The sequence below is a fragment of the Anomaloglossus baeobatrachus genome, chromosome 1 (genome assembly GCF_048569485.1).
Source record: "Anomaloglossus baeobatrachus isolate aAnoBae1 chromosome 1, aAnoBae1.hap1, whole genome shotgun sequence".
Taxonomy (NCBI): Eukaryota; Metazoa; Chordata; class Amphibia; order Anura; family Aromobatidae; genus Anomaloglossus; species Anomaloglossus baeobatrachus.
The window spans coordinates 883,809,531-883,828,353 of record NC_134353.1 but is presented as its reverse complement, the minus strand read 5'-3'; the positions used below and the strand labels follow the sequence as shown (position 1 = coordinate 883,828,353).

Sequence of the window (18,823 nt, the reverse complement as noted above, 5' to 3'; positions counted from 1 at the left end):
GTCCTAATACTTTTATCTTCATAGGGTATCATTCTGGCAGTAAATGGATACTCCAACGATGATTTAAATCAACTTTGAATCAAGGATGGGACAATGTCCAGCTAGTTCATCCATCCTGCCAATTATTCCAGACTCTGCCATCAAGGACTTGAACATGGTAGAGCTCAATAGAAGTCAAGCACTGGCCTGGAATTAGCTCTTGCTGCACTCTTAGAGATGAAATATCCATTTACACCTAGGAGGGTATGTTAGAATGTCCGTGCAACTATTCTTACCAGCTCTGGTGATGAGAGATGAACTAACTGCTCCACAAACCTAACGAGCATTTTGATGCTCGGTACTTGTTTACAGAGTATAATGGAAGTCAATGGTGAACTCGAAAAATGCTTGAATTCCTCATTGACCTCCATTATACGCTGTAAACGAGTACCGAGCATCAAAATGCTTGTTAGGCTTACAGAGCATCCGGGCAGTTCGCTCATCCCTGGTGGCGACTAGAGATGAGTGAACCTTTGGAAATTCGGTTCGCCAAGTACATTCGAACCTTAAAAAAGTTCAGTTTTTGACCCAAACTTGATCCGAACCTCAATGGAAATCTGTAACAGGGTAGTTCATGGCTCCAACCACATGCTGACAGCCATAAGCAGAACACTTCTAAGCCAGGGTGGGTGTGATTTTTCAAATATTTTTTATTTGTGTATGCACATTACATCTGATCACACTGATTTTACCCCAAATGTGAGCCGTTCAAACACTGCACGCAACTCGCTCAGAGCTGAGCATCACTCATATCCAAGCACAGCGCTGCTCACTTGAGTTGTTTGCACTCGTAAATCCCTCAAACTTCGAACCCGAACTTTGTTTTTTTTTTAAGTCTGTTTCTGAACCCGAACTCCAAACCTCAGGTTCGCTCATCTCTAATGGTTGGTTGCCATTAATAATTTGAGGAATATTTGTAGGTTGTCCATGTTGGATTATAGGCCATACGCTATTGGAAGGATTTAACCTATACTTGGTTACCCTAAGTAACCTCCGTTGCAACTGGCATGAAAAGAACAAAAAAATATTGGACTTTGAATGGTACATTGTTTATTTTCTTACATTGTGGAAATCATTTTAAAGAATATTTGACACGTTTCCTTGCTTGTGGAAGGCTAACACAACAGTTTGTGTGTTACCGGGGCATAGTAAATTTAGTATAAAGTTCAGATAATATGTTAGATATTAAACAAACATTATAATACTCATCTATAGCAAAGGTACAAAGAGTTGTAATACAAACGAATAGTCATTTACAGAAAGAAGAAAAAAAATTCACCCTATTACCAGGTTATAAAAAAAAAAAATAAAAATAAGTCAGTCACTTCTATAAATACAATTTACACTGTGCTAAAAGAATGACATTACAGGTTTGGACCGCTGACATCATTGACATGGCACAATATGCAACAACAAAGTATACAGCACATCAACAAAGACTACAAGTCTCCAAATCGAGATATGTAAAATGTAGAGAAAGCCATGACAGAATTCTTAGATCTGGCAGACGTAGACAGAAGCTTGCTGACAGTTGTAAAGCTTTAGGCATCAGACAGAAGCTTGTCAAGAGCAGCTGCTGCCGAGAACTGATGGATAGTGTTTTTATTGTGACTACTAAAATACAATATCGCAAGCAGTCACAGGTCCTGGTAGGGGGGGGGGGATGCACAGGCAGACACATTAAAACATATAAAATACAATATAGAACACAACCAGAAAGCTATTTCACAGGTTGCTAAGCTTTACCAAATTCACAATTGTATGTATAAAACAAAATAAAAGTAAACAAAAAAAAATAAAAAATAGACAAATCCACACAATTATCCTAACTAAAAAAAAAAAAAAAGATAAAGGATATATAAAACAAAAGTAAACAAAAAAGCAAAGAGAAAAATCCACACATTATCCTAATGAAAAAAAAAGAAAAGGATATATAAAGCAAAAAAAAATGGCAAAGAAAAATGAAAAAAAAAAAAAAGAAAAAAGGATATATAAACACAAAATAAAAGTAAAACAAAAAAGCAAATAAAAAACAAAAAAAAAGAAGAAAAGGATATATAAAACAAAAGAAAAAAAAATCACAATTATCCTAACGAAAAAAAAAAAGAAAAGAATATATAAAACCTTAAGAAAAAAAGAAAAATCCACACAATTATCCGAACAAAAAAAAAGGATATATGAAATAAAAATAGGAAAGAAAAACCTAAAAGAAGAAAAGAATATATTAAACAAAATAAAAGTAAAACAAAAAAAGCAAATAAAAAAACAAAAAAGAAAAAGGATATATAAAACAAAAGAAACAAAAAAAAGCAAAGAATATTAAAAGGATATATAAAACAAAACAAAAAAAAGCAAAGAAAAAAAAGAAGAATTCACAATTATCCTAACTGGAAAAAAAAAATTGAATTATTAAAACTTATATCAGCAGCATAACGAACACAAATATAAATAACGTACATACAAAAATTTTTATTGATGGCCTGTGAATAAAAACCTTGTGCTGCTCAGTTTTGATTTTTTTTTCTAATTTCAGGTAGGCTTCCTCAAAAAAGGAAAAAAAGACAATCCTCACAAAAAAGCTAAAAAGTTTAATATTACAAGGTTAATATTACAATCATTTTTACACAGACATTTCTGTTTTATACGGAACTTCTTTATTGGGTCCCTTTTCATTTTCATCACTTCATAACATTCACATGTTAATATTTTTTTTCAAGAATTTACTATATATTTTAATATAAACTCCCCCTCCCCCAAACTATGAAAAGTAGTGTTAGCTGTAAAATAATGGGAAATGAAAAGACAAAAAGGCGCAAATAGGGTCTTACCCGGGGCAGGGTAAAATGAAGTTCCGGCGAGTGTCGCTCACCTTGTGTACTATATGCGCATGGATGGAGTCCCTATAGCAGATGAACAGGATCTCTTATGAAAATGAAAGGGTTAACACCGCGCTGCTGTCCAGGAACAAAATGTCATTGGAGATCAAAAGTGATTTTTATTCTACGCGTTTTGGAGCAGGAAAGCCCCTTCTTCAGGAATGAATCACCGATGTACATGCAATTTTATTCCTGAAGAAGGGGCTTTCCTGCTCCGAAACGTGTAGAATAAAAAAAAAAAAAAATCACTTTTGATCTTCAATGAACCTTTGACGTTTTGTTCCTGGACAGCAGGCTTTCATTTCCATAAGTGATCCTGTTCAACTGTAAAATAAGTCATTTTTACAGATATAGTGAATTTACCCTAATACTGTTTTTATTTTTTTACTGCCAACAATTGCTAAAAAAAATTACAGTAAAAAAAAATCAAGAAATCACAAAGTTAAGACAAAAGCTTCCTATCCCACAAGGGAAAACTAGTTATATACATCTATATATCGTAGTGGAAAAGAAAGAAAAAACTTGGCTGTGTTTAAATTTTAAAAATAAAAAAAAACAAAAAACAAAACAATATATATTTCAATGAAAGGTGACAACTTTCACTGTAGTATATTACATTGAGAAGTTTACATACTAAGTTAAAAAAAAAATAGATTAAATTTAACTACTTTTATTTGGGTTACACACTGAACCCAATCAGTAGTATTCCATTCCAAGATTAATTGTACAGCGGATATTTACCATTTTTATCGACTTTTACAAAAAAAAACCAATACAAGTCATGGCCAAATAGATAAGAATTAGTCATAAGACTACACAGTAGAAAATTAACTTTTTTGGGAAAGAAAAAAAACTTTTCGGGATACCGGGCCAAAGGAATCGAGTTTAGGAGATACGAATACAGTGCTAATTGTGCAAAAACTAGCTGCCTCAGCAGGTGCATGTTAAAATTACCTTGTTTAGATAATTTAATGCCATGAACAGGAGCCACAATATAACGGAGATATCAGGTTGTACAGAAGAATACAAAAAAATTACCTACAAGTGTTAATACTATAAAAAAAAGTGAAATTAATTACATATGGAAGTATCCAGTTTTCTTTGTTCTTAACATATACATTGTACACCCGGGAAATTGATCTTTAAAATAAAATGTTGATTAAAATGCACGTAAGGCAGCAAAACAATGCAGGTGACCCGCACTTGACAACGTCGTTCATCTCCTGGAATTCCGGAATAGAAGTAGGCGTTGGTATAGGGGACGATAGTCGCAATTTCCCAGGGTCTTTCATATTTGAACTGGCTCAAGTTCCCGCTCATCTAGTAAATTTATTAGCATTGAAAAGCTGTCTTTTATGGTTTCTACGTTGTCCAATGATGTCGGCTGAAGGATCCACCTTTTTCCTCGTGCTAGTGGCTCAAGTTCAAAATACTTTTTGATCTACAATAGAAAAAAAATACAACAAAACATTAACACAATTGATTAATCCAAAGTAAATGAATTCTAGGAGTAAAGCGCTTCTATTAAAGGGAACCGGTCATCACCTTTTTGCCTTATAAGCTGCGGCCAACACCAGTAAGCTCTTGTACTTATATACTCTAGAATGCTAAGATCCTAAGCCTATCTGTAGAACATAAAAACATTTATTATACTCATCTAAGGGGTGGCTGGGTCCAATGGGCGTTGCTGTTTTCAGTCCGGCGCCTACTCTTTGTGCAGTCGCCGTCCTCCTTCCCAGCCCCGTGTGGATGCCCCGTTCTAAGTCATCCACACAGAGGCCGCCACTGTGCTCCTGGGCACTTTGATCTGTCCTGCTGAGGGCAGAGCAATGTACTGTAATGCGCAGGCATGAGGAAACAAAAGAGATCAAAGACCACCCGCGCATGCGCACTACAATACTTTGATAAGCCCTCAGCCAGGCAGATCAAAGTGCGCATGCGCAGGAGCACAATGGCGGCCTCTGTGTGGATGACGTAGGATGCGTCATCCACACTGAGCAGGGAAGGACGGCGGCTCCAGAGCACAGAGAGGCTACAGACCCGTGAGCAGCGACTTTCATTGGACCTGACCACCCCCTTGGTGAGTATGAAAAAGGTATTTTTTTACATTCTACAGGGCGGCCTGGGCGCTTATATACAGTATTCTAGAATGCTGTATATAAAGGCTCACTTGTGGTGGCCGCAGCTTATAAGAGAAAAACCTGGTTAGTAGAACTTACTAAGGGAATGATGGACCACATTCATCAATTAAGACATTGTGATTGAGTCTTTATAGTAAAGTGATTTTCAAAGCTTAAAAAAATGAATAAGAAAGTACCTATGGCTCTATTTGCACACAAAGTGATGGATAGACTTTAATATTTTATTTTTTATTACTGTGCAGCACCTTTGCTTTCATGATACCAGAGCTCTCTTTACATAAGCTTATGTAAAGTCAGATATTGCCTCCACTTACAGCTGACTGCCCTTCTATTACAGGATACAGAGCAGTGCTGTAATTTTCTTGCCATCTTATTTATGAGACATTTGTAACAGATAAACATTTTTTAATGCTCTCTTGGTTGCTAAACACTGCACTATTTCCTGCCAAGCATGAAAAAAAAACCAATCCCTCTAATGTAAGAGGGAAAGTTGACTGTGAGAAGGGGGGGGGGGGCGTAGCGATAAGAGGCATGTGATGTGTGCTGTGTGTGCTGCAAGGACTGGTTTTGGGGTGCATTTATATGAGCTAACCATGGCCGGTAAAAAAAAACCCCAAAAACAAAACACTTAAGGGGGCTTTACACGCTACGACATCGCTAATGCAAACTCGTTGGGGGTCACGGAATTGGTGACACACATCCGGCCGCATTAGCGATGCCGTTGCGTGTGACACCTATGAGCGATTCTGCATTGTTGCAAAAACGTGAAAAATCGCTCATCGGTGACATGGGGGTCCATTCTCAAAAATCGTTACTGCAGCAGTAACTAGGTTGTTCCTCGTTCCTGTGGCAGCACACATCGCTCCATGTGACGCCGCAGGAACGAGGAAGCTCTCCTTACCTGCCTCCCGGCCGCTATGCGGAAGGAAGGAGGTGGGCGGGATGTTCGTCCCGCTCATCTCCGCCCCACCGCTTCTATTGGCAGCGATTTGCCCACGTCGCACAACAGATGGGGGCGGGTACCGATATCGCAGCATGTAAAGTAGCCTATACTCTATATATACAGTATCTATCTCTCTCTCTCTCTATATATATGTATCTATCTATCTATATATCTCTAGCTATATCTCTCTATCTCTCTCTCTCTATCTCTATCTATCTATACAAACCAAATCGCCAGTCATTTAATGGCACATTTAGACAAGATGAACATGATTCTATACAAACAGAGCAATCGTTATGATTGGTTACCTGCAGCACCATCTCCTGTTTACTCAATATGCAGTGCTGCCAAAAACTATGTGGCTGATTCATAAAATTGCCAGATTTGATAGAGTGCAAGGCACCAAAATCTTAAAGCGGCACATGCAACGTCATGAATCCTGTGCATCTCATAAGTGGCTACAGAGACTCGAGTTGCATTTCTGACATACAAAACGCCATCACTTCTGATTAATTGGATGGGCAGGCGTGGTCATGACCCTTTGTGCCTCCTCCTCAGATCTGCCCATTTTGCCAGAGCCGATTCAAACTCGCATGAAAACTACAAGTCACGTTGCGCAAACATTCTGGAACTTTTCAAAGCATTTGCATTGCTTTTCGGTAATAAAAGCTTTGATGATGGCCCACTTGTCTTTAAATGATCCAATCACCAGGATGAACAATAGAAACAAGGCGATAATCTGGGTGACGTTCAGCTAGAAAATCTTTGGTAGGTGTGCTTTATAAATGCCCCAACAGTGGTGAGCAGTTGTTTTTACTTTCACTTGTTCCACCTACCTAAACATTATAGCATACTAATGTGCACCTATAAAGCGCTGTATTCCCTAATGGCCTCTTTCAGGATAACGTGTCCCGCAAATACTAAAGGAATGGTTTAAAGAAAAATGTTCAACAAACTGACTCTGCCTTCAAAATCCCCAAAACGTAATCCATTCGAGCATCTTTGTAATGGGCTGGAAAAACAAGGTCAATCCATGGAGGTTGCATCTTGCAACTTAGTGAAGTTGGGCTACGTTCACATGCAATTTTACTAGGTGAAAAATCCATAACTGACAACTACTTAAAAAACAACAAATACCCCCATGTTTTTTGGCATGGATTGAGAAGAATACTTATTTACACTGCTTTTATGCAGATTTTAACTGGTTTCTCTACCGCATTGGTTTTTATTAATTAGTGATGGGCGAGCAATATAATGTTCGTTCCTCGATTCGAGCTGGTCAGACACTCGGACGAGCTCTACATGAATAATGAGCATTATGGAAAGTCAATAACTGGCCTGTTAGTGTCTCCGCCCATATACAGCCAGCCATAAACAGAGCATTTCCAGCAGGGTGAAGGCGGGGGTGTTTTTCGATACACAATCGGAGAACGTTGTTTTAGCCACCTAGAGAGCCATTCAGAGACTGTGAATGGCTCTCCCTACACACATTATGCAGTGAAGCAAGCTTGTGCATTGTAGTGGTTCTTTCACGGACGAACTATCAGAGCACCCACAATACTCGGCCGAGCTCTGCACGTACCCAAGCACCCCAATGTTCGATCGAGTAACGAGCACGTTAGCTCACCACTAATACCTTGCCAAAAAATTCAAAACCATGTCTGTATGTGATTTACATGCAGAAAGCGGGACAAAGAATTGATGTAATACACTTTCTAGCATGTGAGGAAAGAGTGGCACTACAGTCAGGTTTTCTCTAATAAATGAGAAGCTTGTTGCCAGCATATTTGATATTGATTTTGGCATGGAAGTCACACCAAAAACAATGTGGACATTCCCGTAAAGAATCTGCTGGTGAAATCTTGGTGTCAAATGCCACAATACACTTTTAGAAGTCTTGTGGAGTCCAAGCATCAATGGGTCAGACCAGTTTTGGTGGCATGAGGGAGAACTACACAATTTTATGAAATGGCTCGGGGTCTATTACTTTAATATACAGATGTGAGAGCAAAATTTAAAAAAGGACCCACCAGAAGGATTTTGCTATATGCGGTAAAGGCAGTGCCATACTGGCACTAAGTTGATGAATCCAGGCATACTTGTTATAGAAAAATGTGATGCTTGGTTGATTAAATATCTTTAATCAAAGTTGCAGAAAAGCACTGCACTTTGATTGTGTGCAACATGGGCGGGTCTTTGTGGGTTGGACCGTGCGTTTATTCCTCCTCCTCTGGCGTCCTCCTGGCTTGCCTCCTTTTCTTTATTTGAATATCGCGGCACGCCACCATTGCTACAGTACTCAGGTTTTCATAAGATGGCGCCAGAGTCGGCGCATGCACGTACCGCGATCTCTGGCACTGATGCTTCTCCTGGGCTTCACCTCAGTGTATTCAAGAAAATGGCGCCTGAGATCGCGGACCCCGGAACCATTTTAATCAAGACCAAAAGACTGTGGCAATGCACACGCGGCAACAACAGCAATGGCGGCATAATATTCAAATAAAGAAAAGGGGGCAAGCCAGGAGGATTCTGGAGGAGGAATAAACATGAGGACCCGACCCGTAAAGACCCGCCCATGTTGCACCAGTCAAAGTGAAGTGTTTTTCTGCAACTTTTATTAAAGATATTTAAACCCAACCAAGCATCAGATCTTTTTACAACAGGTATGCCTGGATTCAGCATCTTAGTGCCTGTATGGCACCGCCTTTACTCCATATAGCAAAATCCTGATAGTTGATTCTCTTTAAATTGACTGAAAGAAAAAAAAAATGATTAAGGCCAGAGAGAAGAAATAATAGAGAAAGATAAAAATTATGAGGAATAAGAAGAGTTTAAACAAAAAAAGGAGGAAAGAAACGGCAATAAAATTGGGAGAAAAAGACATACAAAAAAAGGAAATAAAAAAGCTAGAAGGATCCAAAGTATTTCCAGCAATGACTTGTAACAAGAAAATGCACCTAAGGCAACACGGAAGAGCAGTGGACAACATGACAACTGACATCAATATAACAGACAGAGCTCCTAGACCTGTGGTTGTGGATAAGAGGTCTGCGAAGAGAACGTTCGTGTGAATTTCAATTAATGTAGATTTTTCCGCAGGAAAGTGCCTTTCTTACATTCTTTCAGATATGAAATATGCCCTCACGACATATAGGAAGAAAATCTTTTCTATGTTATGTGGTCTCATGTCAAACCTATGTCAAAACACCTTATACTGATCAAAACTCCTATTTGCTTTTAGAAAAAAAAAGCTATTCATACACACACATCCATATTTAAGATGAATGGAAATTTGCTGTTCTCTAACAAGGAGCCTAATGGCAAAATTCACAAACAGGTTTTTGATCCACGAATCATCCAATATATTTCAGGGTTCAATTAGAATTGGTATTTAAATGGCCTCATGATGTCTTAGGCTGCTTTCACACCTCCGGTTTTAGCAAAGCCGGCCAATCCGGCTCTAAAACCTATGCAACGGATGCGGCGACAAAACCGCATCCTTTGCATAAGTTTTTAACATGCGGCCCGTCCGGTTTTTGCCGCTTGCGGCACGCTACTGAGCATGCACAGTGGAAAAAAACGTATGCGGTGGCTGGATGCGATTTTTGCCGCAGGACGCCGCATGCGGCATCCATAGGCATGCAATGCAAATCGTGCCCCATCGGCTGGATCCGGCGCGATGCGGGTTTTTTTCCCGGACAAAAAAACATGCCAGGCAACGTTCCATCCGGCCACAGCATCGGCTAAATCTGCCACATGCTGCAAAAACCGGACGGAAAGCAAGCCCATGCAGCACAATACGGCACTAATGCAAGTCTATGCAAAAAAACTGCAACCGGTGGCAAAAATAAAACTGTTGCGTTTTTTCTGCAAAGCGCCGGATTGTGCAGCACAGGAAAAAACGGAAGTGTGAAAGCAGCCTTAGTTCTCATCAGGCTATTCACTTTTTGACGCCACCTAACAATTGAACAGCAGTACCATGCCATTGCGAAGCTTCAGGCAGAATGTTCTCAGACGGAAGTGGCCACTGAGCTTAGAGTCATAAAGTGTCATCAGCAGGTTGTACAAAGATACAGAGAGCCTGGAAAAGTCACAGAAAGGCATAGAAATGGACATTCTTTGGCCACATCCCACACTGATAAGCGCTTCATTGTGAACAAAGCCCTTTGGAACCAAATTATGAATGGCGCATTTAACCTCTTCACGACACATGATGTACTGGGTAGGTCATGGATCATGTGAAGTTAATCCAGCAATCCGCGGACATGGCAGCTGATTTCAACAGCTGACGTGTGCCTGCTAGGCGCGAGTGGAATCGGGTTCCACCCGTGCCTATTAACCCCTTACATCTCGCTGTCAAATTCTGACAGCGAGATGTATCAGCGCGCCGCCATAATTATAACTTACCCACCCCCATTGGAAGTCACGTGATGTGATCATGTGAAACTGGTGGTTGCCATGGTGGCACAGGGTCATGTGATGACTACTGTAGCTCTGAGTCACTTTCTCTCACTGCCGGCAGTGGGCAGTCTATGAGAGTAAAACAGCCTTTCTCCAGATCTCAGCTGTGTAGCTGTGATCTGGAGAAATAGAAGTCCTCTAGGGGATCTAGTAAAATAAGAAAAAAAAAAAAGTTAAAATATTAAAAAATGTAAAATAAAAAAAAAAAAGTTAAAATCATCCCCCATTCGGCCCATTGAAAATTACCGTATTTTTCGGACCATAAGACGCACTTTTTTTCCCCCAAATGTTGGAGGAAAGTGGGGGGTGCGTCTTATGGTCTGAATGTGGCTGCGTGGAATGTGGGTGCTGCGGTGGAGCGGGTCATCGGGGGCACGAGCAGGCTGTAGCAGCCTGCCGTGACCACGTGGACCCGCTCATTTAATATGCACGCCCATCCCCCGCCCATCATCCCTCAGCGCTGAAGCCGGCACTGACAGGTGGGCGGGGTGATGGGCGGGGGATAAACAGCCGGCTCTCGCATGATCACCCCTGGCAACTATGGTCTGGAGTGATCATGTGCGGCTGTATTCACTGCCCCCCCGTGCATAATCATCAGCGCGGGGAGCAGTGAATCAGTGTACAGTACTCACCGTTCCCCTGCAGCATCGCTCGTCCTCCCGTCTGTGTCAGCGGCAGCGCCGCTGATTGGAGCCGTCCCTATTACCCTGCTGGATCGCGATCATCTCCTGTGTTTGTGCCGGCGGCTGAGTGGAGACTAGCGGCGCGCACAGCGATGACGTCATCGCTGTGCGCACGTGTCCACACGCAGCCGCCGGGACACTGGCACAGACACAAGAGATGATCGCGATCCAGCAGGGTAATGGGGACGGCTCCAATCAGCGGCGCTGCCGCTGACACAGACGGGAGGACGAGCAATGCTGCAGGGAGTGAGGTAAAGTGAGGTGAGTATGAACGTTTATTTTTTTTATGTGCCACAGGATGCGGCCATACACCAGGATGGGGGCATATTATGAGTCGGATGGGGGCATATTATGAGCCAGATGGGGGCATATTATGAGCCAGATGGGGGCATATTATGAGCCAGATGGGGGCATATTATGAGCCAGATGGGGGCATATTATGAACCAGATGGGGGCATATTATGAACCAGATGGGGGCATATTATGAGCCAGATGGGGGCATATTATGAGCCGGATGGGGGCATATTATGAGCCGGATGGGGGCATATTATGAGCCGGATGGGGGCATATTATGAGCCGGATGGGGGCATATTATGAGCCGGATGGGGGCATATTATGAGCCGGATGGGGGCATATTATGAGCCGGATGGGGGCATATTATGAGCAGGATGGGGGCATATTATGAGCAGGATGGGGGCATATTATGAGCAGGATGGGGGCATATTATGAGCAGGATGGGGGCATATTATGAGCAGGATGGGGGCATATTATGAGCAGGATGGGGGCATATTATGAACCAGATGGGGGCATATTATGAGCCAGATGGGGGCATATAGCAGGATGCGGCCATATGGCAGGATTACGGTATATAGCAGGATGAGGGACATATACTGTATATACCAGGCAGGGAGGATCATTACCAGGATGCGGCACCTTAGTAGAGAATTTGGGGACATTACCCCCATAACAGTGTCAGCAGCAGATCCTCGCCCCATGACAGTGTGTCATGACCATATTTTTTGCTAAAAATTTTATTTTCCTATTTTCCTCCTCTAAAACCAGGGTGCGTCTTATAGTCCGGTGCGTCTTATAGTCCGAAAAATACGGTAAAGGGTTAAACAAATAAATATACACATTTGGTATCGCTGCGTTCAGAAATGCCCGATTTATCAAAATATAAAAACAATTAGTCTGATCGGTAAACGACGTAGCGGCAAAAAAATTCCAAATGCCAAAATTACCGTATTTTTCGCTTTATAAGACGCACTTTTCCTCCCCAAATTTTGGGAGGAAAATGGGGGGTGCGTCTTATAAAGCGGTAGCGGGGGGTGGGTCCTGTCTGAGGCGATCGGGCGGCCGGGTGCCTGTGGCTGCATGCAAGCGGCCAGGTACCTGTACTTGCGTGCAGCGGCAGCCGGGTACCCGTGGCTGTGTGCGGGCGGCAGCGGGTGCTGTGTGGGGTCGGCAGCCGGGTACCTGTGCTTGCATGCGGTGGCAGACGGGTACCCATGGCTGTGTGCGGGCGGCAGCCGGGTGCTGTGTGCGAGCGGCAGTCGGGTGTCCGTGCGGGCGGCAGCCGGCTGCCGCCCTCACACAGGTACCCGGCTGCCGCCCTCACACAGTCACCCAGCTGCCGCCCGCACACAGCCATGGGTAACCGGCTGCCACCGCACGCAAGCACAGGTACCCGGCGGCTTGTACGCAGGGTGGGCGGGCAGCCTGCTGGCTGCCACTCTGTGCATGCGGGGCGGGCGGCTGTGCAGCTTACCAGTTGTCCGCGGTCCCACTTTCAAATGATGGCGCCGGTGGAGCTCTTGGATGAGAGCTCCATCTGCGCACGCGCTGCTCCGGGAGTCAGCGCGTGCGCAGATGGAGCCCTTGGATGAGAGCTCCATCTGCGCATGCGTCGCTCCGGGCGCCATTACTTGAATCGGGACCGCGGACACACTCCACCACTGAGCCATCGCCGCCGCTCCCACCACTGAGCCGTCGCCGCCGCTGCCACCACTGAACTGGGACCGCGGACACACTCCACCACTGAGCAGTCCCTGCCGCTGCCACCACTGAGCAGTTGCCGCCACTCCCACCACTGAGCCGTCGCCGCCGCTGCCACCACTGAACCGGGACCGCGGACACACTCCACCACTGAGCAGTCCCTGCCACCACTGAGCAGTCGCCGCCGCCACCACTGAACCGGGACCGCGGACACATTCCACCACTGAGCAGTCCCTGCCACCACTGAGCAGTCGCCGCCGCCGCTGCCACCACTGAACCGGGACCGCGGACACTCACTGCACCGGCCTGCTGCACGGCTCACCCGCCACGGCTGCTGCCGCCACCACGGACCCCACGGATCCTGCCACCGCGGACGCCACCGCGCCTGCAACCACGGACGCCACGGCACCTGCAACCACGGACCCCGCTGCCACTGACCTGCCGCGCCTGCCAGCACAACCTGTGCCTCCTGTGACCCCGCTTCACCACCACTGCTGCCCCCCTCCGGTAAGAGAACACCGGAGTATAAGACGGACCCCATTTTTCTTTTTTTTACCTTTTTTTATGTCTAAGTTTGGGGTGCGTCTTATATTCCGGTGCGTCTTATAAAGCGAAAAATACGGTACTTTTTTTATTTAACGCAAATTTTGCACAAAATGCAATAACAGGTGATCAAAAAGTAGCATCTGCGCAAAAATGGTACCGTTAAAAATGTCAGTTTGAGACGCAATAAGCCATCACTGTGTCATAGATCAGAAAAATGATAACACTACAAGTTTCGGAAAATGACGCAAAAAGTGCCAATTTTTTTTTTTTTTTTTTTTTTTTACAAAGTTGTGAATTTTTATTACCCCTTAGATAAAAGTAAACCTATTTGTTACATGTTTGGGGTCTACAAACTCTTACTGACCTGAGACATCACACCAATACATCAGTTTTATCATATAGTGAACATGGTGAATAAAATATTGCAAAAAACTATTGTGCGATCACACTTTTTTTTGCAGTTTTTCCACACTTGAAATTTTTTTGCTTTCCAGTACACTATATGGTAAAACTTATGGTTTCATTTAAAAGTACAACTTGTCCCACAAAAAACAAGCTCTTATATGGCAAGATTGACAAAAAGATAAAAAAAAAATAAATAAGTTACAGCTCTCGGAATAAAGGGAGCAAAAAAAAAACCCAACCAAACAAACAAAAAAAAAAAAAACAAAACAGAAAATCGCCCCGGGGTGAAGGGGTTCATGGAGGTGAGGGGGCACCCAAATATCACGTAAGATCATTCGAAATTGTTTACATAAGCGTGGTCTGCATGCTAAACGACCAGGCACAGATTTCATCTATACTGGACACGTGGGCCTCAGTGCTGTTCACTGATTAACGTAAATTCACCCTGAGCAGAGAATGATTTCTGCCAATGATGTTGAAGCCATCAGACACTGTTGTTAGCAGATGAGCCTTTGGTGATGGTAGTGTTACAAAGTGTAGGGCAGTTGTATTATCTAGACATACCTGCCCACACTGTAACAGGTACAGTGGCAAGCACCCACTACTGGAATAACATTAATCCAGTCATTGTGACTCTGCATGAACAACACAGGCATACTTTTATCTAGATGGACCACAATGCTCTGGTTCATTGAGATTCTATCATTAGGGGACGGATGCTGGAGACTGGGGCACCTCAAATGGAGTGGCCTGCACTTTTTCCAGACCTGAATCCCATATAAAACCTATGGGATAGGCTGAGTCACCGTGTAGAGGCTCATAACTGAACTCAGAACATCAATGACAGGAAGGCCACTCTTGAACTGCAGACAATAACTCCATTTGTGAACACCAGATGTCATTGTCAGCTGTAACTGAAGTTGAAGTTCAAAGTTCAAATTTACATTTTGGAGGGTATATCCACCCCTGTTGTTGGCTTTTGTTTCAATAAATAGTTCGAATTGAGGAAATCACCATTGCATAATTTGACTTTAATGCCCTACTTTTATGATAAAATATACCTGTGAAACCATTCCATGGATACACATTAGGCACAAACCACCATTGCCAGATACCCTAGCAGCTTAGGTCACAATCAGAATATTGGGAAAAATTAGCTTTAAAAGTGAAGCTAAAAAAAAAACAAACAAGTTTTGGAGCATGCCTTATTGACACATACGTTTGTCTTTTCACTTTTAAAAAGTGTTGAACAAAACTGAAGCAGTTTAAAGGGTTTCCTCAAATTTGCAGTTGACTTACTTTTTCTATCTGCTATCATTCTCCTGCAATGAGAGATTTCTTTTATAATGTACAGCTGGTTTAAAATGGAGCTTGGCCTCCAGACCCCATCCTAGAGTCCACAGTAGTTAAGGAGTAAGGGGTTAACTTAAATATCCCAGTCAGCTCTCTTCAGTCCATTGATTTAGCAGCTCATATTCCCCTCCCGCTCATCTTCTGAAGGGATGCAGTTATAAATCACCAGCCTAGCACCTTTCACAGCAGGTCTGCTAATCTCAGCTCTATACTTCCGCTGTCTGGACCTGTGTGCTTATTCAAATGCCTTGGATTTCAATGTGTAAATCCATTGATAGTAGTGTAGACTCCAGAACAAACCATTGATGACTGACTTATCATAGAACTTGTTCTGGGCTTTCCAGTTCTACTAATACTACAGTTTTATTCACCAGTGCTGTCACTGAAGGAGAGCTCACCCTGCCAGAAACCAGGAAGTAGAAACAAGGCACTCCCAGTTGGCTGCAATGTATCTTTTATTGGTGTGATTCAATAACGTGCATGTAAATAAACAGAACGTTTTCGGCCCCGCTTCGACCTTCTTCAGCTGCACATTAGAAAAGAAAGTCGTGGCGGCCCACATGCGGTGGTGGATACCGCACTCTTCACGCTACTGCTCACAAGCACCTGTTTTTTTTTTCTAATGTGCAACTGAAGAAGGTCTAGTGGGGCCGAAAACATTCTGTTTATTTACATACACATTATTGAATCACATCAACTGGGAGTGCCTTGTTTCTATTTTGAATCCCTGGGCCTCAGAACCTACTGAGTGCATCATCATCACCATCATCTCCACTGGGAAGTGCCATTTCTCAATTCTTCTAAGAAACCAGTGTGCTGCTCAAGAGACAACTTCAGAATACCCCACCAGTCTGGGACAAACTTTAATTTTTGAAACACTGTTCTATCACCCATTCAAATTTTTTATTGATTTTAATAAATTGTTAATTGAGTCATAAGTACAACTGTTTGGCATTTACCACGCTAATATCAGGCAGGAATGAGATGTAAGCAAGCAGAATCATTGCTAACATACCAACAAAGAACTGTTGCTTGAACAGAGTTTAGTTTGCACATTCTTTTGTGTAAGAGTATTTTCTTAAGGAATATTAGTTTTCTTCACTCCTACCAAAATAGCCACAAGTATGCAAAAAATATTCCCTCTCTTTCATGTGTAATCTATATTTCATTGGCTGGCTTACACAGAAAAAGCAAAACAAGACATTTATTTAGTGATCAACTTAAAGAAAAATTAGAATCCTAAATGGGACTATTACTCAGGGCCAAAGTAAACCTTTACTTAATGAGCAGCACTAACATGCAACTGAAATAATGGTCTGTCGAGCAAACACGTAGTAGACAATTACCAGAAAAAGACATGCCTTTTGTGGAAGAGCAATGGGTTCATAAAGAAGAGACAGGACAAGGTTTTGAAGACCCCATTAAAATAAAAACTGTATTTCCTTCCCTTTAATGGCTGGGCTAGTCAGAGATGGTCGGTTATCTGGCCAATCACAGTGGGTCACGTGGTGCAAATTGGGGCTGGTAGTAGGAGAATGCTCAGGATTATTTATAAAATATACAATATATTATATATATATATATATATATATATATATATATATATATATATATATATATATAATATAATATATATACACATACATATACACACACATACATACACAAACACACACACACAGTACAGACCAAATGTTTAGACACACCTTCTCATTCAAAAAGTTTTCTTTATTCTCATAACTCTGAAAATTGTAAAATGAGATCTAACAAAAAAGTGTGAAACAACTAAAAATATGTCTTATATTTTAGGTTCTTCAAAGTAGACACCTTTTGCTTTGATTACTGCTACTTTAAGAAATGAAGGTCAGTCAGTCTGAAAAATTGGGAAAACTTTGAAAGTGTTCCCAAGTGCAGTGGCAAAAACCAAACGCTACAAAGAAACTGGCTCACATGAGGACCGCCCCAGGAAAGGAAGACCAAGAGTCACCTCTGCAGCGGAGGATAAGTTTATCCGAGTCACCAGCCTCAGAAATCGCAGGTTAACAGCAGCTCAGATTAGAGACCAGGTCAATGCCACACAGAGTTCTAGCAGCAGACACATCTCTAGAACAAATGTTAAGAGGAGACTTTGTGCAGCAGGCCTGCATGGTAAAATAGCTGCTGGGAAACCACTGCTAAGGACAGGCAACAAGCAGAAGAGACTTGTTTGGGCTAAAGAACACAAGGAATGGTCATTAGACCAGTGGAAATCTGTGCTTTGGTCTGGGGAGTCCAAATTTGAGATCTTTGGATCCAACCACCATGTCTTTGTGCGACGCAGAAAAGGTGAACGGATGGATTCTACATGCCTGGTTCCCACCGTAAAGCATGGAGGAGGAGGTGTGGTGGTGTGGGGATGCTTTGCTGGTGACATCGTTGGGGATTTATTCAAAATTGAAGGCATACTGAACCAGCATGGCTACCACAGCATCTTGCAGCAGCATGCTATTCCATCCGGTTTGCGTTTAGTTGGACCATCATTTATTTTAACAGGACAATGACCCCCAAACACACCTCCAGGCTGTGTAAGGGCTATTTGACTAAGAAGGAGAGTCATGGGGTGCTACGCGAGATGACCTGGCCTCTACACTCACCAGACTTGAATCCAATCGAGAAGGTTTGGGGGTGAGCTGGACCGCAGAGTGAAGACAAAAGGGCCAACAAGTGCTAAGCATCTCTGGGAACTCCTTCAAGACTGTTGGAAGACCATTTCCGGTAACTACCTCTTGAAGCTCATCAAGAGAATGCCAAGAGTGTGCAAAGCAGTAATCAAAGTAAAAAGGTGTTTACTTTGAAGAACCTAGAATATGACATATTTTCAGTTGTTTCCTACTTTTTTGTTAAGTATTTCATTCCACACGTGTTAATTCATAGTTTTGCTTTCAATGTGAATCTACAATTTATTTCCAGAGTCATGAAAATAAAATTATATTGTGTATATATATATATATATATATATATATATATATATATATATATATATATATATATATATATATATATATATATATATATATACACACACATATACATATACATATACATACATACATACATACATACATATACACACACATATATATATTTATTAACTTTTTCCTTGTTCTGCCCGTTGCCGGCTCAGAGTGGTCACTAATCACTCCTGCTGGCGATTCAGTTGCTCCATGTCAATAGAGCAGGCCCTCCTCTTCCGGGTTGTTCTGTCAAAAGGGCGTGACTGCGACACTATGCTGATTGGCATCTGTCTCCCCTGCAGGTAGGCAGGAGGGAGCCGGCTGTCAATACACATGATGCTGACAGTCATGCCACTTCACCAGAGCAGAGTAGAAGACAAGCCGATAC

The 18,823-nt window shown here is 42.4% G+C and overlaps 1 protein-coding gene across 2 annotated transcripts in view; it reads right to left on the bottom strand.

Moving 5' to 3' along the window:
• Positions 1-2,610: 2,610 nt before the first annotated feature.
• The window catches only part of ARL15 (ARF like GTPase 15), a 381,074-nt gene continuing 364,861 nt past the window's right edge, over positions 2,611-18,823 (bottom strand). The window contains exon 6 of one of the 2 annotated variants that reach the window (XM_075342828.1): positions 2,611-4,356. In XM_075342828.1, coding sequence (XP_075198943.1) covers positions 4,204-4,356 — 153 coding nt within the window. In that variant the 3' untranslated portion in view covers positions 2,611-4,203. The remainder of the gene's footprint in view (positions 4,357-18,823) is intronic. The other variant, XM_075342833.1, reaches the window with a different exon arrangement.